We start from the raw sequence: 25,368 nt of genomic DNA, 5'->3' as shown, positions 1-25,368 counted from the left end.
GTATAAACCAAGGAGTGGGATAGCTGGGTAAAATGGTGGTTCCATTACCAATTTTCTGAGGATTCTCCATACTGCTTTTCATAATGGTTTCAGTAATTTGCAGTCCCACCAGGAATGTATGAGTGTACCTTTTTACCACATCCTTGCCAACATTTATTGTTACCTGTATTCTTGATGATTTCCATTCTGACAGGAGTGAGATAAAATCTTAGAGTAGTTTTGATTTGTATTTCTCTAATTGCTACAGATCATATATTTGTTGATCAATTGTATTTCTTCTTCTGTGAAGTATCTGTTCAGTTCCTTAGCCCATTTAAAAAAAACTTTCTTACTGATTTTCATTTGAGTTTGAAAACTCAGATTTTAGTGCACTGATGGGGATGGGGATGAATTGATTAAGTTCTACCATGGTTGTTTTTAGAAAAAGATGTTGCCACAAAATATAAGATGTTGCCGCTAATTAACTTCTGACTAGTGCCTTTGATTTGTGGTTCTCTAACTTTACAGTGCATCCAAGTCTGTTAAAACATAGGTAGTTGTGTATCAGTAAAATGGTGCAGTAGGGAACTCTAATAAGTTTCTGTTCCTCCACAGAAACATAAAAAACCAAGCAGAAAATAACAGAACTAAATTTGTTGAATTTTTTTTTGGCATGGAGATCAAGTTTTTATTCTATATAATATAAATAGGCAATACAAAAAAGCACATGTGTTTAATACTACAAGATTGTGGTTAATTTTGTGGAGTTTCTATTCATAATACAGCAACAACAATCAAAAGAGTAGTAACAGAATAATAATTAGATCATGCTAATATTTCATTTTAACAGTAAGAAATATATACCATAAATTTAAAGGTTAGATTAGATATCCTTTCAAATAAAATTAATAACCACATACGAGGGGAAATGCCTGTAATCCCAGGACAGTGGGGGAATGAGGCAGGAGGATTACAGATCTGAGGCCAGTCTATTGAACTTAGAAAGACCCTGTGTCAAAATTTAAAAACATAAATTAATTAATTAAAAAATAAATAAATAAAAAATAAAAGGACTAGAGATGAAGTTAAGTGGTAAAACACCCCCCTGTGTGCCCCTCTGTGTGCCATCTGTGTTTCAAAAATACAAAACAGAGAGAGAATGAGAGAGGGAGGGTGCCGCAGTCTGGCTGGGCACCATTCAGGAGCCACTTGTCAAAAGAAACGAACTTTATTTTTAGAACCACACACACCAAACAAAACAGCTCCTCAGGAAAAACCCTCAGAGCCCAACTGCCACCACTGGCTTCCCCCAAGCCTCTCACACAACCACAAGCCTCTCCCACTCCCACAATCCTCCTGCTCTTGAGGCCGATTGGCTGGGTCGCCTGGTTGGAGCCAAAGAAGTCCCCCAATGAGCAGCTCCGTGGTCTGAAAGGGCAGGGAAACAGCCCAATGAGCATCACCGCAGAGGAGCCAATCAGCTAGATGTTGCTGGGGCAGCTGTGAGCCAATCATCAACTGGCAGCTGGAAGTTTGCTGGCAGCTAGAAGTTTGCTGGGGCCCTTTGGCTGTGGCTCTCAACAGGAGGGGGGGGGGAGAGAGAGAGAGAGAGAGAGAGAGAGAGAGAGAGAGAGAGAGAAAGAGAGAAACAACCAAGATAAGAAATTAAAATTTGTACTTGGGTTGTGGCAAAACAGTAAAACACATACCATGTTTGTGCAAGATCTTGGGTGATATAAAGCACTGAATGCACACACACACACACACACACACTCACAAAAAATGTATATTTATTTACATGAGTATATTAAAAAGTTGACAACTTTATAATACTGGTTGATGTACAAGCATAGTTGTCTTATATATTTATCACAAATTATAATAAACAAAAATAAAAACCAAAATGATGATTATATACTTATAACCACAATATATTCATATAAATGTAAGTGAACCTCATAATAAAAAAAATCAGTGTTTTTTTTTCTTTTCTTTTTTAAACAGTCATCAGTTACATTTTTATTTGCCTATTTTACTGGCTGAGATTTTGTCTGCTTTAAGCATTCCATAATAATAATAATAAAAAAACGATTAATTCCAGCAAAGCACTTTTTGAACTTAAAAATAACTTTAAAAATATTTTCAGGGTATAATTCTTTATCATTTAGTATATGAATGTGTTAACCATCCTCAACATTTAGTTCATTTATTTGAGATGAAAAAATAAGTAGTGCACACTAGCAGATTTTCTTTTGGTTCTCTTTCACACAGCTCTTGGCAATGACTAATCTGTGCTTTGGCTTCAAATTTGTTGAATTTTTGAAAACAAAGATTTAGAGCAACTGAACAAACACTGAACCAAGGAAACAATAACAACATCAAGGGCGAGGGGTGCAGTTCAGGGTGGACAGTTGGTTAACATGCACAAGGCTCTGAGTTTGATCCTTAGTATGAGAAGACATGGCATTGGGTTAGGGTAACAGAGAATGAAAAAGGGAAAGGAAAGGAAGACAGTGAGGGGAGAAAAAGAGAGAAAGAAGAAAGAACAGAGAAGAGAGAGAGAGAGAGAGAGAGAGAGAGAGAGAGAGAGAGAGAGTGTTAGAGAGAGGGTGAGAGGGAAAGGGCAAGAAAGAAAAAGACAACATTAAATGGCAGGAAAGCTCTGTGTATTTTTAATTGCTTTTGCCACATACCATCTACAGTTCATTGGCAGACTTGAAAATGTCAGTTCCTGTTTCCAATTTAGGACAATGGTCCTTCATTGTGGAAGGAACTGAGAAAACCTTATTCAAAAGTTATTTTGTGTGTCTGTCAGGAACTATGGAGGGCTGATGCAAGGAACTGGTTTCTGTCTTGCCTTAACTCAGCACTCTTGCACCCCAGACAAGTAGCACGTATGGATAGAAAATTGCAGCTGCTTGGGATGGAAAATTATGATCCAGACACACAGTAGACCACCTATGACAAGGACTGAAATGTGAGAAGAGGGTTTCTGTAGGCAATTGGGCATTCCAAAACACCTGAATATTCAGGGAATTTAGAAAGCCTCCTGCATTTCCAGGGCTATAGGCATGCTCATGAAAGACCTGAGAATAAATACCCAAAGCTTTCACCTCAGACCAATCCCTGGATCAGTACAAGGCTGGTGAAGCATCCGAGGCCTCAGCATAAACCCAAGCTGCAGAGACTGGTATTTTCTGTCTCCTCTTTTTCTTTTTTAACTCTTGGCATTCAAGGAAATCTCTGTCAAAACACTTTCAACACAAATCAAGAACAGGGATTTCAGTGACTACACATGGCAAGGAATACAGTATCTATCTGCAAACAGCAGTCTGGATAAATGAACAAATGGACAACTTCTGATTTGGCAGTCAAAACCCAACAAAACAAAACCTAGCAAGTCCAAGGAAAGTAGGGAAATCTCATCTTCAGAGCTGCTACATTATAATATTCAAATGTTCAGTGTCAAATAAAATCACAAGGCAAGCCAAAGAGAGAGAGAGAGAGAGAGAGAGAGAGAGAGAGAGAGAGAGAGAGAAACCAAAAAAGGAACAAAATAAATGGATAGAAACTATCCCTGAGAGGAAGCTAGATTTTGAACTTATTAGACAAAAACTTTAAAATAACCATCTTAAATGTGTTTAAAGAGCTAAAGAATCAAGGGATTCCGGAACATGATGCAATGATAAAGAAATTATAAAAATGAGCCAAACAGATATTTTATAGTGGAGAAGTAAAATTGAAGTTAAAAATTCATCAGAGGGATTCAACAAAAATTTCAACAAACTGAAGAAAGAATCATTGAACTTGAAAATAAGATAATTGAAATTCAGGGCCAGGGATGTAGCTCAGTGGTAGAGCACCTGTTAGCATGTGTGAGGTACTGGGTTAAATCCCCTGCACTGCAAAAAAACAAAACAACAACAACAAAAAAACAAAAACAAAAAAAAAAAAAAAACGAGAGAAATAATGATAATAATTGAAATTAAGTCTGGAGAGTGAAAATAAAAAAATAAAAGAAAAATGAACAGACTGTGAGAGACCTATGGATTACTTTCCAATAGACTAACACATATTAAGGAATCTCAGAAAGAGAAAGGACATGGTGAAAGGGACAGAAAGAATGTTTAAAGACATAATGACTGAAACTTTTTCTAAATATCAAATTTGGAAAACACGAGTCAATGAAAAACATGTTGGAAGACATGAATCTACACATCCAAAAAGTTCAACAGACTTCAAATAGGATAAACTCAAAGATATTCATACTGAATACATTATGATGAAACTGTCAAAAACAGAATCTTCAGAGCAGGAAGTGACAAGTGACTGTGACATATGAAGAATCCTCAATAAAATTAACTGCCAATTTTTCATCTGAAGCTATGAAGGTCAAAAGGCAATTAATTGACATATTTATGGAGACATTACATATACCTTAGAGAAATCAAAAATGATTAAAAGAGAATACCATGAATCATATGCCAATAAATTAGATGACTTAAATGAAACAAATTCCTAGAAACATATAACCTATCAAGACAGGATCATGAAGAAATAAAAAATCTAAAGAGACTTAAAACAAGTAAAAAGATTGAACTAGTAACAAAAACTGCCAACAAAGTAAAATCCAGGACCAGATGGCTTCACTGGTGAATTGTACCAAGCCGTTAAAAAAGAATTAGCACCAATCTTAAAATAGAAGCAGAGAGAACACTTTCTTACTCATCCTATGGTGCCAGAAATACCATGATTCCAAATCCAGATAAAAGCATCCAGAGAAAAAATATAAGACCAATATCTTATATTAATATAGATACAATGTTCTTCCATAAAATACTAGCACACCAAATCCAACAGCATATTTAAGAAGATTATACACTATGTCCAAGTGGAATTTACCCTCAGATGCAGGGTGGTTTCACATAAAATCAATCAACCTAATATACCAATGAATAGAATGAAGAAGAAAAAAAAAACAGAGCCATCTCTGATACAGAGAATATATTTGACAAGATCCAGTGCCCTTTTGTGAGAAATACACTCAGAAAACTAGCAATAGAAGGGAACTTTGTTAATGTGAGAAAGGGCATAAATTAATATCCCATAGCAAATATCATATTCAATGATGAAAAACTGAATGCTTTCCTCTTAAGATGAGGAACAAGGCAAGAATATCACCACTGCTATTCAACACTGTCCTGCAGTTTCTAGTCAGTGCAATTAAACAAATAAATTAATTAATTCACATTGGAAAGGACAAAGCAAAACAATCTTTCTTCACAGACATGATCCTATATATGGAAAATTTCAAAGAATCTAGAAGAATTGGTTAAGATTCTATAAACCAGCAGTAAATAATTTGAAGAGGAAATTTAGAGAACATTGCATTTACAGAATCATCTAAATGAATAAACTATCTAGTGGTGAATTTAGCCAAGGAAATACAAGACTTGAATTTTTAAAACTGCAAAAACTCATTGGAAGAAATTCAATGAGACCTGATAAAATGGATGGACATCTTCTGTTCATGGACTGAGAGATTAATAAAACCTCTATCAAAATTCTTTTTTTTTTTTTTTGCAGAAATGGGAAAGCTGATTCTCAAATCCATGTGGAACTACTATGATCCCTGAATAGATAAACAAATGTGAAAAAGAAAAAAATTGGAGAACTCACATTTCCCAATTCGAAAACTTGTCTTAAAGATGTAATAATCAATAGAGTATAGTGCTGGCATGAGGAGGGAAATATATACCAATGAAATAGAATTGAGCATCAAGAAATAAATGCATACATTTTATGGCTACTTTTTTTTTTTTTTACAATGTTGCCAGGCAACTCAAAAGGGGAAAGCATACTCTCTTTAACAAATGGACTTTCACATGCAAAAGAATGAACTTGGGACCCTGCTTCTCACCATACCTAAAATATAACTAAAAATGGATTAATAATCTATAAGAACTAAACATGAAACTCATAGAAAAAACACAAAGTCTTTATGACCTTTGATTACACAATGGATTCTTGAATATGACACAAAAAGCTTTGAGTAACAAGAAAAAAATGAATTGGACTTCATCGAAATTAAGAGCTTTTGTATATCAAAGACTATTATCAAGGATATGAACAAAAACTCATGGAAAGAAAATATTTTGAAATTATACATATTATAAGGAGCACCTAGTTAAAAATGAACAATGTCTGAATAGACATTTCTCCAAAGAAGATACACATATATCCAGTAAGCACATGAAATGATGTTCAATGTCCTTAACCACTAGGAAAATGCAAATCAAAATCACAGTGATATATCACTTCACACCTACTAGGGTGGTCATAAGTTTTTTTAAGAAATGAAAATTAAGAGTGAGTGAGGATTAGCAAATTTAGAATCCTTCTACATTGCTGATGTGAGTGTAAAATGGTACAACTGCAGTGGGAAATAGTTCATTGGTTCCTCAATAAATCAAACCCAGAATTATCATGTGTGCAATTCCTTCCCTATGTTGATACTCAATAGGATTAAAAAGAGGAACTCAAACTGGTCTGTATGCCAATGCTTATTGCAGCATTATTTACAATCTTTATAAGGGAAGCAACCCAACTGTCCATCCGTGTATTAATGGATAAGTAAACTGCAGTATATGCATACAATGAACTGTTTTTTTTACTGGTTGTTTTTAGTTATACATGCTTACAATAAACTATTGTTCAATCCTAAAAAGGATAAGAATATACACTGCAGCATGGGTGAACTTGAAAAACACACCCATGTGAAATATGCCAGGCACAAGAAGACATATATTGTCTGCATACAATATCAAGAATAGACAAATATATTGAGAGAGAAATTAGATTAGACATTAATGGAGTTGGGGACAATAAATAGGTAATGGAATTTATTGTTAAATGGTTAAAAAGATTTTTTTGAATGAATTAAGAAAATTAGGCATATATACACCATGAAATTTTACTCAGCCATAAAGGAGAATGAAATTATGGCATTTGCCTATAAATGGATGGAACTGGAAAACATCACACCAAGTGAAATAAGCCAGACTCAGAAAGTCAAGGGTTTAATGTTTTCTCTCATATGTGGAAGCTCGATCCCAGAAAAGGAAATAAAAGGGGTTTGTGGGGGCTGGATCTCATGAAAATAGAGGGAAGATCAATGCAGAAAAGGGAGGAAATGTGGAATGAAATTATATCATGTACATATATAAAAATGCCGTGGAGAATTCCACCTTTAATTATATCTATAAACCACCAAGTAAAACTAAATAAAATGAAGATCAGTGGAGTAGAGGAAGGGAAATAGGGGGAGGGAGGAGGATGTAAAGAGGAAGCACTGGGGACTGAAATGAACAAATTAAATTCCATGCATGTATGATTATCATCAGAATGAAACCCACTATTATGTATAACTACAATGCACTAATAAAAACAAAACAGAAAGTGTTTGGGGTTGTGGAGGTTTTTACTAATATTTAGTGGTAATTGTATAACATGGTGAATGTAATTAATGTCACTGAATTGTACATTGAAAGTGGCTAAATGGCAAATTATTATCATATGTATTTTATCACCAGTAAAAAAGAAAGAAGAACCAGGTATCTGTTGAACTTCTGTTAGCATATTTTTAAAACTAATGAATTTATACTCCTGCTTAAATCTTCTCACTGATTCTCCATTGCATATCAAATCAGTATAAGATCCACTCCCCTTTGCAACCTTATCTCATGCCATCTTCTGTTCTGCCCATCATATCCTAGCCATGCTTCTCTTCTGTTAGTCCCTTGAACATACCAGGGCCTTTTCCTGTGCCTCTGCTCAGAGCAGTCTTCATTCCCTTTTTGATAATATTGTATCTTCTTAATTCTGTATTTTGATAATATTGTATCTTTTAAAAACTGTTTTATCAGTTAGCTCTTGTTATACAACAAAACATCCAAATCCTGGGGCTAACACAATAAGCTCACAGTTCAGCTAGAAGATTGAGGGAAGGACTGGGCTTGGTTGATCCCCTCTAGATTTGCTTATATGCCTAAGGTGGATTGATAGAGTTGGCTGAGGGCTGACTTACCTAGGGTAGTTTCAGTCACATGGTGGTTGACTGTGTGCAGGGGCAATGTCTGGATCATATGTCCATCATTATCCTGCAGATTACCTTGGGCTTGCTCCCATGGGACTTGGCAGTGTTTCAGGGGAGTAGGAGTAGATGTCTGCAAGGATCCCCCCATATTTTTTTAACAGTGTCTTGTAAACTATCCATAATAGTGGAATTCATTGTTGCCTACAAGCCTCTTGAGGCCTGGACTTGAAACTGGCACACAATCACTTCTGCCAAAGCAAGACACATGATCAGCCTGAGATTCAGAGGTAGAAAAACAGACTCCTCTTGATGTGAGGTTCTACAAAGTCAGTTCAAAGTGTGTGGATACAGGGAATTTCAATCTGTTTGCAATTTTTTGATCACATACTTTCTCATTGAGATATCTCCATTTTCTTCACCACACTTGCTACATTTCCAAAGTATAGGCATGACTGGCCTCATGGACAATTGATCTACCTGTGCAACCCCATGGTGTGCTGCCCTTTGTAAGGCTCTATGATTGTTTTAATGCCCTGTTGTGGCCATCTTCACATTTTTAGTTATTTTGCAAAAGAAATTCTACAAATTATGTAACTATTCCTGAGCATAGTTATATGGGTAATTACTTGTTTATGATTGCTCTTTGTTTTCAGATTGTAAGCTTTACCAGAGTTAGAGCTGTTTCTTTCTTATTCAGCAAGTGCTTAGAATAATACTAGGTATATAACTGGCTGACAGTGTACAGATGCTCTTTGAATTCCATAAGGCTGGGACCCCAAAATCCCATTGTAAATTGAAAATATCTTAAGTTGAAAATGCATTTAATACACCTAATCTATCAAAGATCATAGCAATGTAGTACATGGTAGACTATTAGTTGTTTCCTCTCATGATTGCATGGCTGCCAGGGAGCTGCCAGGATCATGAGCAATTATTGTCAACCTAAAATGAATGGCAGAGAGACCAGCTCTCTGAAGTAAAGATTTTATTCATGAATGACAGGAGATTGCAGTCTGGGATGTGCATGCCAGAGCCGACCATGTGCATATCTAGGAAAGCAAAAGAAAGCAAGAGTTTTCTGAAGATGATATGAAGAAGGTTACATAAATTATTTTGAAACAATTATCTTTGACTGTAAGGATGAATTATAAGGGTGGTGTCAGCCCAAAGCTGAATGTTTCTGGGTACCTGTCCTTGTAGAACTATTTTTGTGTGGACAAGGTTGTGCTCTTGACAGCTTTTTGCCATAGTTCTTGTTCTCAGGCCAGTATGCTGAGGACCCACCCCCATGGCCTTCTGACTTAATTCTGCTAGACATTGACATAAGTCAGTCTATTTTGATTCTCACAACTTTCAAAGTAGTTGAAATAATCCAGGATAAGATCAAAATTCAAAATAGTATGGTTTCTAGTGAATGCATTCGTACTATACGAAGTTGAAAAATTTTAAGTCGAACCATTGTAAACCAGGGACCTTCTGTACTCTTAAAATGAATGAAACAAGCCACACATCAGTCATCTAATTTGTAGAGTGGCAAAGACATCTTTCATAGAAGCAATGCAGATTATATAAGAATATGTATTAAAAGCACCTGGCACATGAGTTGATTTTCAGCACACAGTCCCCTTTTTTTCCTTTATGAATTTTATGCTCCTTCTATGCTTAACAATATATTGTGGAAAGAATAGGTACTTTTTCTGCCATTTAGGGACTTCTGCTTTGGTTGGGAGAATGTGATTAAGAGAGAGAACAGTTAGTCCTATCAACTATTCTAGTTCAGTGAATGTGATTCTCTATAGAATATGAGGAATCTTGTGATTAGGAGCCCATATACTCAATACAGGTAGAGTTTTGACAGTTATTTTGCTGTAGAAATGGATGTGGAAGAGAGAACCAATAATTATTGAAATTCTTCCTAAGTTCCAGACTTTCTGGCCCTACATATATGATCTAAGTTAATTACTTTTCACCTTCAGAGAATTCTAATAAGATAGAGGTTATTGTCCCCATTGTATAGGTTAGTCAGTGGAACTCAGATTAAGGGACTTGCTAACCTCACAGTCTGTAAGTGATAGGAATGGAATTTGAGTCCAGTGACCTGCAGTGAGCCTAGGCCTTCTGAATTTCAAAGCCATTGATCATTCATCCAACAAATATTTAGTAAGGCCTCACCATGTGTTACCATAGATTCCACTGTGTTGATTAGGGAGACTTTTCACTTAACCTATGCCTTGTGGCATGGAGGAGGTCAGACCTATGGTCTTTTCCTGGGTTTCCAGTCCAAAGGAATAGGTGGCACCCAAAGCACCCGAAGGGCATGGCCATTCCTAGGGAGCAATGTGGTTCTCCTTGCTTCCTAGTAGGAGTGGCCTGATTGAACAGCTTTTCAGAAGGGTGCTCATGGGGCAGCTTTTAAAATTCACCTCCTCCTCAGAATCTTGGAAGCCAGCCAGTGCTCCTGGCCATCTGGTGAGGTGAGATCATTGGGTAGGGGAAATACATAAGGGTCTCATTGTAGAAATTACCTCTTGATTAATTCAATGCTGCAAAAATCTCCCTGAAAAAGAGGCAGCCATTCCTCAGGAGGGTGTCAGCACATCTTTGAGCTTTTCTTATTTATCCTATACAAGCTGCCTCCTGGATCCAAGAACCACACCTGCTTTATTTCTCTAGAACTAAAAATGCTTGTAATGTTTTTTTTTTCAGGTTAAAATAATATTATTCTCCCTTTTAAAATATTAGTATGTGACTTCACAAGCAAAACAGAAGCAAAGACCCCTCACTTGTCAAACCTCATTTCCAGACACTGGTGGATCCTTATGGATAGTGCAATAAAAAAAGAGTTGCTGGTTAGGGAGAGCCGGTGGAGTCACTTGAATGGTTCCTGGCACAGAAGCCCCCAACATTAGATAACTCCTGTGTCACAAACAGAACACAAGCTGGGGATTTCTTCACTTTAGCACAGCATCCATTCGAGAAAAGGGCTGGCCAGTAGCGATAGGCTTATCTGGATCTTCTGATTGTCTTCGATCCTCACTATCAGGATGGTTGGCTACCCATCAATTTCCCTTTGATGCGTTCTAAGCTGATTATGCTGTGACTATTTCAGAGGGTAAAAATAAAATGAATGAGCCCCAGTGAACTGCAGAGAGTTCCTGGAGGCTTCCAGGGATTGAGTGTTCTGACAGTTTCTAAGAAGTTGAGGTCTCAGGGAGAATTCCCATCCAAAGCCTTTCACTCAGGCCACGGTTCACCCTGTGTCTGAGTCTTTCTCTGTGTCTGGTGAATTTGAGTGTGAAACCTTTCCCTTACCTGGACATTGCCTCCTTTGGAGTTGCCTCCTTTGACAGCTGAGCTGTCACTGGGAAGTAAAATTGATTACAATTTTTTTTTAATGCCACAGCTGTTGTTTTTTACCTCAGCTGCTTCCCATAATTCCACAGATGGTAAACATATGTTTATAGGCGCATAGAAGTAGCAGCTATCTTGGATGCCTGCAATCTTTAATTCTTATTTTTCCTTTCATGCAGAAAGTCAAAGTCGCAGAACTGAAAAATCATATACATTTGTAGATTAATATTTCTGTGCATTAAGACTTTGGAAGCAGCAGGATAGCTAATGATATGTTAATGAGCTGACAGTTTTTATTGATCATAATGAAAGCCGACAAGTGTCTTTCTTGGCTTTTATGCAAGCTGGAATATTTTATTAACTGTCTTTAGGGCAGAAATATATGATGGGTTGCACTTTGAAAATCCTCCTTGTGAGTTTCCCAAGTCTTACTTTTTGTCAGCCTGTTGCCTGAGCTTGAGTCTCTGGCAGTTTATAAACAGAACACATCTTCATCCATCTATTTACATGCCTGGCAGGAAACTCTCCCGCCCCTTTTTCTTTCCCTTTCAAAGCAATTTGTTTCAGTGTTTTAGCATACAAAAAAAATGGAACCATTTTCTTCAATGTAAACAGAGATCTGCAGGGAAATAAGAGCCTTAAAAAAGAATTAGCATTTGTTTGGTGGTAAAGGGGATTTCATTTGTATCAGAAAGCTCTGAGTGTTTAGGAGGGCATGCCTAATCTTAGTTATTCCATACATAAAAGGGTCCTAATGGTATAATTTTCTAATTTTTTTATTGCACCTTCCTATATTTCTTACAGCAAAATGAAAAATGTTCTAGGAATAATGGGCATTAGTTCCTTGAACATTAAAAACCCATAATGTACAATCTATTTGGTGCAAATTCTATTTCGGTGCTGACTGCAGAAGGTATAGGGTGACAATAGGTGTACTAAAAATAGAAAGAAAAAACTATCAAATTTCCCCCCATCTATCAGTACTAATGTTATGCTCAAGTTTGGGACCCCCAAAAGACCACCAGAGACCGGAGATCAATGTAAGCAGCAAAGAGGCCTTTATTTCGAGCTAGCTCAGTCCTCCACGCACACAGCAACTAGTGACGCTGAGAGGCCCCGAGCCCAGGGTTTGCAGCAGTTTTATACACTCTTTGGGGAAGGCAGGGACTTCACATACATCATAGCATCTCTTAGCAAATCATCATACACTGTGGGAAAATAATAAAACAACTCTAAAACATAATTAGCACATTCATTGGCGGGAACAAGTTGGGTAGGGATGATTGGTTAGTACAAGAGGGGAATTCCTTTGAACTGATTGGTTTAAGCCACTAGAGGAGTACATGCTGAACTATATGGTTTCCCAACATGTTAACAACAACCATAAAACTACTGGGAAGGTCATCTGGCATCCAAGGTATTTTCCCTGTTTCATGCTGATAGGTGGTTGCTAGGGGGTTGCTATGGGTCCTCACCTAGCCTAACTGAGTCAGGGACACCTGGCACTGAAGATCTCTCCTGTTATTTGTAGATAAACAACTCAGCAGAGTGAGTATGTGCCTTGGAGTGCTCTGTGGGTTTTTCCAAGGAAAAGAGTCACGCCCCACTTCCTTGGACAGACTGTTCTGAAGTAGAGGCTGGTTTCTCACTAACTGTAAAAGCTTATTAATTTGGACTCTATACCTTAGGGATTTATTAAGATTTTCAGATCTGCTGAGGTTTAACATTTGCACAAACAATGAGAAATAGATTGTTCCCCAAATTAATTCTGTAAATAAGATTGCAGGGGGAATATTGGGCTACCTAAAGCCACCTCTGTTTTCCAACCCTGAAAAACTATTTTGGCAAACAACGTCTAATGTGTCTAATGCAAATACTTTGTTATAGTTTGTTTGATTAGTATCTATTATAACAATAAAGATAAAGCCTCATTTTGATAAGAGGTCCTTACCTCTTTTTTAAAAATAATTTTTATTGTTGGTTGTTCAAAACATTACATAGTTCTTGATATATCATATTTCACATTTTGATTCAAGTGGGTTATGAACTCCCATTTTTACCCCGTAGGTCCTTACCTCTTTGTAGCATTATCTTATTAGCACATTAGCCATGGGCCTCCCTTGAATTGTGTTTTTTTTTTTTTTTACTTATAGCTTATGATAGTGAACTGGTTTTGCAACACGTGGACATATAGTGTATGTTTTAGAATTAAGATGTCCTATAGGAAAGCTACTTGAAGTCTTAGATACTTAAGTGTCTCATAGGTCAAATGACTGGATGCCTTGGTCCTAGGTCAATAGTTCTCATTGAAGGTTCAAAATCAACTCAGAGTCTTTCCAAAATAACAGTAGACTATCCTTTCCTAATCTGTCTGAAAATTTTGATATTTTTAGGTTAAAAACAAATTTTGATACTTTTAGGTTAAAAACTAATGCCCTATGTGACCCTACCAGCTCTCAAAATTATGTGGTGAAATATAGTATAATTCATACTTTTCTAGAATTTGATGCTTTTAAAATATTTTACAGTGCCTATGATTTGAAATCTACCACAATGGAAACAGCAGGGGATACTGAGATGAAAGTATATGATCTTTTGTCCTGATGGTATTTATAATCTAGTAATTCCATTGATTTCTATTCAGTTTCAAGTCAGTGAGATTTTTACTTTGTTCATATGTAGGCTTGGGATGATATTTTAAATGCTATGAACTTTTAGGAAATAAATCCTCTTGCTCTAAAAGAAGCCAAGGGTCTACAATAAAGCAGGGCTTTATTTTTTTATCAGAGTCATCAGGGACAGCTTTTGAAAATACAGGAAAAATGCAGATTCCTAAGCCCACATCAACCTTACTGAAATAGATTCTTTGGGGACTGGGCCAGGAATTTGAATGTTAAACAAATGCTCATGTATTTAGGAACACAAGGAACTTGAAGCTTGAGCAACATTGACAAGACAAATAAGAAATAAAACATTGGTCTGAAAAAATGAGATAAAACAAAGTCAGCTGACATAAACCTAGCTAATTTGCAATTTCAGTTACATATAGATACATTTCAGGTTAAATGTGGAGAAATAATAGACATTCTACTTATTTCATCTCCTCTGGGAGAAGTTACAGTGCTGGAAGGCACATTTTCATCTATGGAAGCCTTCATAGATAGGTTTTTGGAGAACTAAGTCCGATTGAGCTACTTTGTAGCTTGTATTTCATGCTCTGCAAAGCTCCTTTTTGCAGTTTAGCAAGTGTTTCTTCATTGACAAGTGTCCTGTTGCTAAATGATCCACATAGCAATTCAGAGCAAGACATTCTGGTTTTTATGCTGAGGAACCCGCTGAAATGCACACATATGCATGTAGTCTCATGCATACGCATACACTCAGACTTCTTGGGGTTCCAGTTGATATTTGTTTTCTATCACCACCTTTCTTTTAACCCACCTTCAAATTCCATCCATTCACTATCAAATTAACATTCTTATCTTGATTTATCTGGCAAGAACAAGTTTTCATGCCAGTATGTGGGCTGACCTTTCTGACCTTTGTTCAGAAAAAATACCAAGTGCTTTGAGCTTTTGTGTTAATGAGCATTGGGAAGCTGTCAGCTTTTATTTCTGTTTTTGTTCAAGTCAACATCATTGACCTTCACCTAATGATCTAAGCTTACACAGTTGTGCCAGAGATTAAAAGTGGAAATACAGAGAAAGAGGAAAGGTAGGGGGAACAATTTGAAATTTATCAAAATTGAAATAAATAGGGTCCAAAAAAAAAAAAAAAGACAAGGAAAATTACTGTGTCCTAGCTTATGCTGCTATTGGATAAATAGGATTGAATATTCTCTTTCAGTGAATTTTCCTTTTTTTTTTCTTATTTATTTTTTTTGTAGTTGTAGATGGACAGAATACCTTTGTTTGTTTATTTTTATGTGGTGCTAAGGATGGAACCCAGGGCCTCACACATGCTAGGCAAGTGCTCTGCCACTGAGCTCCAGCCCCAGCCCTTTTTTGAAAGGTAATTGATAACATGACTAATGAAATCCAGACTTCTGATTGCCTTTTCCACAGAGGATAAAATAAGAATGAAATAGACAGAAAATAGATGGGCCCAGCCCTTTCCTGGTGCATGTGTTTTTTACCACTTCTGTATCATCCAGACCGACCAGCTGACCTGGTTTGCCTATGCATCTCTTCACAAGTTTTTAAGCACTGAAATTTCCCATGTCCCAGGAAATCCCTAAGTCCTGGACAGACCAGGATGATTGTTTACTCTGGATTCATCCATGATCAACCTGATTAGAAAGATGTTTTCTAATGCGATATTCACTTCTCTATGATGGTCTATTCTTTGATGCAAATCTATAGCTTTGTCTGTCTGGATTGATCGTATATAATATGTATACATTACATATATAAACATATAAACTTGAAAGGTAATGGAAGCAGAGATCTAAAATGTAATAGTACCAATTTGAATTCCTGTTTAAATGACTCAGAATTTGCTAGGATTGCTAGCTTTTTTTTTTTTTTAATCCAGGACTTCCTTTTTTAGATGAAGTTACATGAGGCTCAGAGAAGATGGCTGACTTGTTGCCTGAGTCCACCTGGTGGACTAGGGTCAGATCTAGAACCTGAATCCAGGTCCTCTGAATTTTTCTTCAGTGCCAAATGTGCTTAAAATTGCCCTAACCTCTTGAAGGAGTTAATTTGCTTTGAAAAAAATGCATAGCCCTGTCCCGAGAGAAGCTGATTCCCTTGGCTTTTGCTCCATTAATTGCTCCCTAGTATACCCTTACAAGAGATTATGAATTAATTTAAGGAGCAGTGGCAGGGACTCCTTCCCCACATGAGGCTACCTCCTCTGGTAATCAAAAACGGTGTATCATCTTGTAAGAGGAAGAGGTTAATAAATGTATATAATTTGGCTGAAGAGGTGCTGTGATCCTGTTATTTCTATTAATATTTTCAATTAATATTTTATCTTGAAATAATAAGCAGAAAATAGCATTTGCTGATTGCCTTCTGTTTAGAAGATGAGCACATAAATGTTAAATGTTACTCCCTCTGAACGTCTTGCAGCACTATCTTAAGCCTATATTTTATTTATAGATTAAGCTCAATATTCTAAACCAGATTCCACATCTCCCATCTGTTCTATAATCTCTCTTCCATCACATCAGAAAAGAAAAAGAAAGACAAAAACCAAATAGACCTAAAAACAGAATCTTAAATTTAACTTGAAAAACCCAAAAGCCAAGTCAATATTTTCATTGACAGATGCTGCCCCTGATGACTCTCTTAAATCGGGGTATTTTTGCAGACTGAGTTACAGTTTTCAAAAGATCACCTTTATCTGACAGATGTTGAACAAATCTGAAGATTTACTAGTAAGGTCTCAATGTTACTCATTCAGTTGAGGAGGGAAGATTGTTACAGAATTTTCCTGATGTTCAGTTTTATTTCTTTGACTAAATGAATCAACAGAATCATTTTAGTCTATTACTTATTTCTTTCCATTCTTAAAGGAAGTCCGGAAAATTAGCAATATTTAATGTCCCAGGATGATTGGGGTGCTGAGGAGGATTTTTATTGCACCCATGCCTTCTTAGTCTGGTAGTTTAAAGACACTTACTGATGGGTCCTTGGAGCTGTGATCTCATTGGCATTAGTTAGTGGTAACTAACTGTGGTTTCTCAAAATGAATGTACATCTCAAGATTCTGAGAAGAGGATGATTTGGAGTAGTTTAGTGTGAAAAGGGCAAACTCACTTTTTGAATGTATCAGTCTTGTTCAAAAATAATCTGACCTGTTCCGCTGTCAGAGCTCACAGGGCCACTTGACCTGGTGACTGTAATTGTGATTGCTCCTTGTCTCTTCTTTTTCAAGGGGATCATCCAAGATGGAAAAATCATCTTTATGCCAAATGGATACATAACACAGTGTCCAAACCTCAATCGCAGTAAGTAACAATGTACAGCGTTTGTGCTTTTAAAAGAATATATAACTTGTTCATAATATCAGAGAAACACATCTGGAAGGGTGTAGAGAAACTGCAGGGCTGACTTCTGAGGTGGTGAGGATAGCGAAAGTGAAATTATTATATATATTGCATAGTTCTTTTGAATTTTTCAAAAGACTATTTCTTGTTTGCAAAATTAAAATTTGAAGGTAAGAAAAGTATAAATAGTAGATTCTGTATTTGAAAACAAATGCATATTTAATATAATCATACACATACTCACGCATATACATACATAGTTTTTATAGAATTATTCTTTGAATTTTTTGACCTGGATGCCAATTTACTTTTTCCTCTTCTATGTTATGGTACATTTTCCAGTCACCTTGCAACCCTGTGTTCAGTACCACACACACACACACACACACACACACACACACACAAAAGAATAAGGAAAGAAGGAAAAAATCTAGACCTGAAATCTTCTGTGATTTTACTCAAATTTTAACCAAAACAGCAAAGCAGAAATCCTTCCAAACAACCACTGTTTTAAACTTTTCTTTCTTATGCTAGCAGAAGACAATATAAATTTTATATTTTCTTTATTGAGCTTGCCCAACCTGCAGTGATTTCTTAAGCCTGGTGCAAGGAATAATGGATTTACAGGAGCTTTTGGCCAAGATGACTGCAAAAGTAGGTATCTAAATTTCACTTGTGATGTTTCATTTCTTTCTGTGTCCTATCTGGAATTTAGAGTGATATGTTATAATGGAAATATTTCTAGCCTTGGCATCTGCAATATGTTACCGCAAAACTGTTTTAGTCTTACTTGAAATAGGACCACCTATAGTAAACATAACCATTCAGGTCTTTGATACTATTAGGCTTTATCAAAATGTTTTTCTTGAAAAATGTTTGGAAGCAAGAGGCAATATGTATCACTGTTGGTTCTCTGAGAGTGGAAAAGGAATTTGCCCATTGGCCATTAAACTACTAGCACTGTGAGATGATATATGGTCAGAGCCACTGCTGCTTATAAGCTAATGCATTTTGGATGTAAGAATAATTGCCAGTAATAACGAGGGGCAAAATAGCTATTGTTAGGAACAGATTACTGTCCCAGGAGGGCATTATATCAAATTTCGATTGTATGATTCCTTTCAGGACTGGTCCTGAGTTAAATAGGGAAGAAGGCAAAGTTTGCCTTTTAGCATCTTTGCTTTTATGATTCTGCATCACTGCTGGTTTCACTCAACAGGCATTTTCGAGGACTTGCTACTTGCTGGGCGCTGTGTTAGGTGCCAAGAGGCAATGATGAACAAGACATGTTCATATCGAGTGGCTGAACCAAACTTGTAAACAATTAGGGGCTTAATATTTATTCATAAAGTGTAGATTTATAATGAAAAGCCCTGAGCCTCATAGAGAAAGGCACAGGGAAAAAAAAAAAAAGAAAATGTGGTTAATGCTGCTGTTATGATACCAATCAGTTGTGGACACGAGTTCCAGCCTACGGCTAAGAAAAAATTAGGTTGGGCCTAAGAGACATTATACTCTGCAAAAGGAAGAATTTTAATAACAGTGAAAATGATACATTAATCCCATTCCACCTGCAGCTATGACTGCTCCCTGCCTTCAGCCATAGCATGTGGAAAAAAATTTTGGTGGGTAGGTAAGTGACTGGGAGGTAGGGGCATATTTTGGGCCCTTGCATGGTACCATTGAAGATAATGTTTCTATTTCAAACTAGAGTTTTTGGCCAACTGAAATCCCCTTTTGTCTGGAAGGGAGAGATGGAATACTTGTGTAAGACAAAAATTGAGACTGAGGCTCGAAACCTAAGGCATTCGCTTTCCACTTCAGAGTGCAGTGGAAATGTGAAACGCAAGCAATTATTTGCCATCCCAGCTTGTGGCATATAGAGGCTTTTATTTCATATTGTCTGGAGCAGCTTGATCTCAATACCGTTAATTATATTTTAGCATGCTATCAAATTTTTGGAACAAGAAACATGCCACTCAGTCTCAGGTGATTTCGGTTCTCCATTCTCCAGCTCTGAGGATGCCCTTTTCTTTCTCATTCTTTACCATTGCAGGGAATGCCATTTTTCTTTTTAGCTATACATTGTCTAGGAGCCACAATGAACTCTATCCTCAAAACATTATTATGTAAAATGGGCATTTGGGAGACAGAAGATATTTAATTGTGAGAAATTGCAAGCAGAAAATGGTTTAATCCACCTTCTAACCTCCTGCTGCCCCCCAGCACTTTGGCAGGTGTAGAAGTCTGCTTCTTCCAAAGTGTGCATAGAATTATAATTCTACAACCGAGTACTTCCATTTTCACTGCATAATTGGAATCTTGAACAGGAGTTGGCATTTTTTTTTCTACAGAGGGCCAACTAGTAAATTTAGGACTTTTGTAAGCCAAGACGTAAAATTGAAGATATTGTGTATGTACTTGTTTTTCTTAAACATAATCATTTATAATAACTTAAAATATAACCATTGAAAAATATAAAAAAAAAAAACCATTGTTAGCTCACAGGCTGTACAAAAATAAGTGGTCGACCAAATTTATCCCATGGGTCTTTGTCAAGGGTTTACCATCCCTTGATGTATGTGAAGCTGGAAAGTCACTCATGCTGGGTGGTATTTATTGAACATTTACTATTTGCTAGTTCCAATGCTTTAATATATGCACTGTCACTTTAATCCTCACAAAAATCCTGTGAGCTAGATTTGATTTATTAGCCTACTGTACAGATTAGAACAAAGAGGTCCAGAAAGGTGAGGTAGTTTCTCCTAAGATAATGGATGACAGAGTTGGGACCTGTGCTCTGGTACTTAGATCCTGAAGGTTGAATCATGACTGAGAAAGTTTATTTTGCAAAACATAGAATGTGAAAAAGAGATTGAAAATATATAGAGGGACTGAGTGGTGGAGGGAAGGAAACAGATACTACCAGCAAGAAGATGGAGATGTTAGGAAGAAGAAGGAAATAAAAAGAGAGGAAGAGATGAATGCATGTTTGATCACTTACCAAGCTGAGCTAAAATTCTCAGATGTACCTGTTGGAAGTGAATAGAGCTTATAGTAACCTATGGAGAAAGGCTAGGGCAAGAACAAGGACTTTTATCTCACCCTTTGGCTGTGAGCTCTTCTTTTCCTTGGAAATTTGTGGGAATTCTTTGAGTCCTGCATGTTGACATTGTGTATGTTTTGGACAGAATCACTCAGGATCACCCTATGTCATATTATCTCACTGCCCAGGATCCATCTCCAAACCTAGGCTAGGCCAGGTGAATTATCAGGGAAGAATTAAAATTTTTTTTTCTTCCTATAGCCAGTGCCAAGTCTGAGTAGGAAGTACTTACTTTGTGCTTTTGTGCAAGGCTTGTTTCCGTTTAGTTCACTGTAAAGCTGAATGTATAGATGATCAGATACCCACCTTTGTATAAAAAACCCACATCTTGGGCATACCCTGATCTCCAGTTCTGCCTCACTACACCCTGTGAGCCACCAAAGGGGAACTCAAGGGCTCCATGTTTCAGGAGAAACCTTCAGGATGTAGGCCACCTTTGGCTTCACATGCCTCCTGGGATCTTTGCTGCTACTTTGTTTTGGCCTTTGTGGCATTCATCTCTTTGTGTCAACCTTGTGATAATTTTCTGAAGTTTTTATTTCTATACTGAATGTGGTATCTTAGTTGGGTCTATCAGTGAAGTCTTGGTAGAAGCAGAAGTGTAATTTGGTCTTTCGGCAAATTGAAGAAGATGGCACCTGGAGATGTGAGGCAAACCAAAAGTTAAATATGGTCCCCAGAAGCAGAGAATTCTTAGGCACCAAGTCCAGCTGGGCTCAGCCTTTGCCTTTGGTTAAATGAACCTATTGTGGTAAGACTTAGTTTATGGGTTTGGAATGAAGCTTGGAGATTTGGTTTGAGCTGTCCAGCAGCCATGATGAAGATGGTCTGTACTCATTAGCTCAGATAGAGAATGGGCTTTGGACTCAGATTGATCTGATTCTGAGTACCCTTTTTGTCACTTTTTTTATTGTTTGTAACCATGAGCAACTCATTAAACTTGTTCTACCTGCTGTTCTTCCTTAATTAAATGGTAAAATTATTCCTGGTTTTGTAAATATTTCATGAGAATAGGTGAGTGAGGCTTGGTACAGGACATAGAACAGACTTTTGATAAGTAGTGGCTGTTGTCATTTATGCTGTTAAACCTAGAAAAAAGGGAAAGATGATCCTAAAGAAAATGCATACCTTCCCCATGACTTGATATTACAAAGACCAGCAGAGACTACAAGTTGCTGTCTGGGCCCTGGGCTAGAGCAGGTACAGAGAAGTCTTGAAAGGTCACAGAAAATCTTCACACTATTCATAGTGAAAACCCTGAGCCCTCCCAGAGAGCAAGCCCAGTGCACAATCTGGACAGGGCTTGGTAGCCACAGCCAGAGCAACCAAATAGATACGAATATTCGATCAGCCCAGGGGTCTGCCTAGGATAGCTCACTGTTCCTTTTCTCCTTTCAGAGTTGGGGTACTGGTATATGACTATGTCCTTGCTTGAGCCAGGGAAGATCATAGGAATTGCACTCAATCACATTCAGGTGACAGAGGTAGGGTAGAGAAGAGACCTCTTAAGAAATCCTATGATTTTGGTAAAACTGCATTTTTTTTTTTCAAGGCAGAGGAGGTGAAAAAGAGTTCCCTTGTATTGTTGTTCCTTCACACCTTAGTGATTCCCAAGAATCCACCACTCCCCTGGCTTCCTCTGAAATTCTTGCTATTGTGGGAACTACCCACTGGCTAGATCAAGTGTATTGTGATAAGGTCCTGATCACAACACCCCCTCCCCCAGTGTTGTAATCCTACTCTGCTTTGAAGTTCAGGAAGAAGAGGCTAGAGATTGGGAATTTCTTGGTTACTTTTGTTTAAATCTTTGACAAATCTGTGTAGGCTAATCAAGCAGCGCTTGAAGTGGCATTTCAGCTTGTAACATATTTAATTTAGAGATTTCATTGTTACAAGGGGCTCAATAATGATTTTTCAATTAAGCTCAAAGGTTTAACAATGGAAGATTTCTTTTTTCCTCTTCTATATAGTGAACTCCAAATGAATAGCATTTCAAAGAAAAAGCAATCTACGAATGACTAATGTACTCAGATCCATTCATTGACCTCTTACTGTGAAAAAGGCCTCTGCTGTCTATCTTTGAATGGGTAGAGTTAAGAATAAATGATTCAGTCCATGGTTGCTTAGATAAATGCACGGACAGAGGTAAAACAGAATAGAGATGTAGATCTGATACCGTATCTACTCTGGATCTGCAAGCATTCTCAGAGAAAATGGCAGGTAGGGTAGAAATAGCTTTAGAAAATGAATTTGTATAAATTCAACATGATAATACCAATGACAGAAAATGTAATTCATTTTTTGATTTGGAGAGTTGTTTTTCTCCTTTATTGTTGTTATAGGATTTAGCAGGGAAGGCAAGATTACATATTAAATGCCTTTGAAAAATTAGCTTTTTTGACTTAATATCCCTTTGCCTTTGCATCTGTCTGATGCACTCTTATTATTATTATAGAGATTAGTGCTTTCCGATGTTGTCAGAAAAGGCTAAATATATTAAAAATAAAAACAAAGTTCAGAAGGGGGACAGAATCCATTAAATTGAAATTGATGTTTTCCTTAGGAATTGAGTTTTGTAGATGAGCATAGCTCAGTTTTGTTGGACCAGTACTGATAATTGCTGATATTAACCCCAAAGCAAACTCCTAGATTTTCAACAACCTTGGATAGACACATAATTGCATTTTGGACTATTTAGACTTTTGAAAGTGTCCTTCTTAAAGGGATATAGACTCCAGAGTTGTCCCAGGTTTTCAAAGTGAGACAGGCACTTCTACTCTCAGATACCCTATTCTAAGCCACTTTTAAGAGGCATGCTGATCTATTTCAATTCTTCTTTTGTGAAATCCTAGGTCATGTTTCAGTCACTACCTTATGTAGAAACTAGTGGGGTTCATAGAAATGGAATAAAGGTATTATTCCATAATAATAATAATATAATAATGATAAATAATAAATGATAATGATAATAATAAATGATAATGATAAATAAATTTTTCCTTTTTATTATCTCTGACCTATATATGGCTGGCTAACTTAACTCTTAGAAATATATTTTATCTGGATTTCCTAAAGATTTCCCATAGATTCTAATTACCATAGATCCTAGTAACTATATAATTAGGTCAGAGTTTTAAGTGAAATATGAATTTTTGGAAGATCATGTATATTGTAAGGAGTCACAAAAAGTGGATATTTGAAGCAGAGTCAACTCTTAGTTCCTTGGGGGCTGATCATGGTGCAAGTGGCTTGTCTAAGATCCTATTTATTATTTCCTCTGCCCTTTGCTTCCACCCATAAAAGACAATGAGCAAGTTTTCCTGAGAAGTTGCAAAAACTTGGAGGAAGAGAATAAACTAAATAACAAACTAGAAGTTGGAATTACACATGGGTTTCATTTCCAAAGGATAGCATGGTTGAGAGTAATTTATAGGAGCATGTAAGGAATGAAATTATGGTTGACCTAGAAAGATAGCAGGAATAGTTATTCCCCAGACTCAAAACATTAGACCTGAACTATTGGTTCAAAATAGTTTTTTGTTGGATCAAAGATGGAATTGATCTCCTGTATGGGGAGAACACTCAAGACCTGGAGACATAAGTGCAGTTGAGAAGATGAAAAGAAGCTACAAGGTGTATTTATAGGAACTGGTATTGTTTTCTCAGTCATGGCAGTCTTTATGTGAGGGAAAGGACCACAGGGCAATATTGCTTTGGGGTAGAATTCAATACGGATATGACAAAAGACAGTTCTAACCAAAGTGACATATTCAGCTTTTTTTTTTTTTTTTGCATTGTATGTTCATTTGTTTGTTTTTTTTCTGGTGGTAGGAATTGAACCCAAGGCCTTGTGCATGGTAGGTAAGCACTCTACAATTAGCTACCCAGTCAATACCACACAGTATTTTGGAAGGCAAGCTGCATTGGCTGGATGAAAAGTAATCAGGAGGGAGGATTGGAATCGTATCATAAGGAGCTGTTAAGGAAACCTGGTGGTACTGATTGGGGTCTAGAGCAGATGTGAGGCCTGGAGATCCTTCAATATTTGAAAATTAGAGTTGCTCAGAATAGGTTACAGGGCAAAATTGATCTAATAGGAAAAAGGAAGAGAGATGTCACAGCTCTAACCCAGGAAGTTGTTTCAAACTTCCAGAGCTAATGAAAAAAGTGGCTTCCCTCAGGGGAACAGTGCATGCTGCTTCTGGAGACGTTCAAATGGTGGATGGTCACTGTGAGTGTTCTTTAGTGTGCACATCCCCACTTAATAATCCCTTCAAAACTGGAGATTAGAAGACTCTGTGATTCATGGTAACCATTGGGTGGCCTAGAAAATGGAAAAGGTTATTTTACAAAATCCTGATCTCAACTGGTGGTTTGCTCATCACCCATGACCTTCATCTGAACACCAAAGCAAATTCATGGGGCACTCTGGGGGCATCACACCCTAGAGAGGAATTAGATCCTTCTATGACCTTTGTTTTCTTAGCCCCAGGTCCCCCAGAATTTTTTTTGTTTTTATATTAGACAGTGACTTCCTAGCTTGTAAACTTTGACACTCTGGTTAGTATGTGAAGAACATGGAGAGGACAGAGGGAGATAAATGTTAAGTGCCCTGGAGTTTCTGATTAGATCTCCGGTAAACATTGTAATCAGTCCTTGAGAACACATTTGTTACCCATGTTTCACTGTGTGGGCTGGAGTTGAAAGTACATACCTTTATGAACACCAGAGAGGTTCCTGCAATAGAGTTTAATGTCTCATTTGGTGTTCATTAGACCATACCAGCCAATATGTCTTCAATTTAGAGTGATTTCACCTTGTGTGAAAAAAAAAAAAAAAAGA

The 25,368-nt window shown here is 37.0% G+C and overlaps 1 protein-coding gene across 4 annotated transcripts in view; it reads left to right on the top strand.

Moving 5' to 3' along the window:
• The window catches only part of Nell1 (neural EGFL like 1), an 826,302-nt gene that overhangs the window by 196,203 nt on the left and 604,731 nt on the right, over positions 1-25,368 (top strand). For all 4 annotated transcript variants that reach the window (XM_077797508.1, XM_077797507.1, XM_077797506.1 and 1 more), the window contains 2 exons: positions 17,309-17,381; positions 17,992-18,074. In XM_077797508.1, the coding sequence (XP_077653634.1) occupies positions 17,309-17,381; positions 17,992-18,074 (156 nt within the window). The remainder of the gene's footprint in view (positions 1-17,308; positions 17,382-17,991; positions 18,075-25,368) is intronic.

The sequence above is a fragment of the Urocitellus parryii genome, chromosome 4 (genome assembly GCF_045843805.1).
Source record: "Urocitellus parryii isolate mUroPar1 chromosome 4, mUroPar1.hap1, whole genome shotgun sequence".
Lineage (NCBI taxonomy): Eukaryota > Metazoa > Chordata > Mammalia > Rodentia > Sciuridae > Urocitellus > Urocitellus parryii.
Note: the sequence above shows the minus strand (reverse complement) of the source record. Positions and strands in the feature narration are given on the sequence as shown.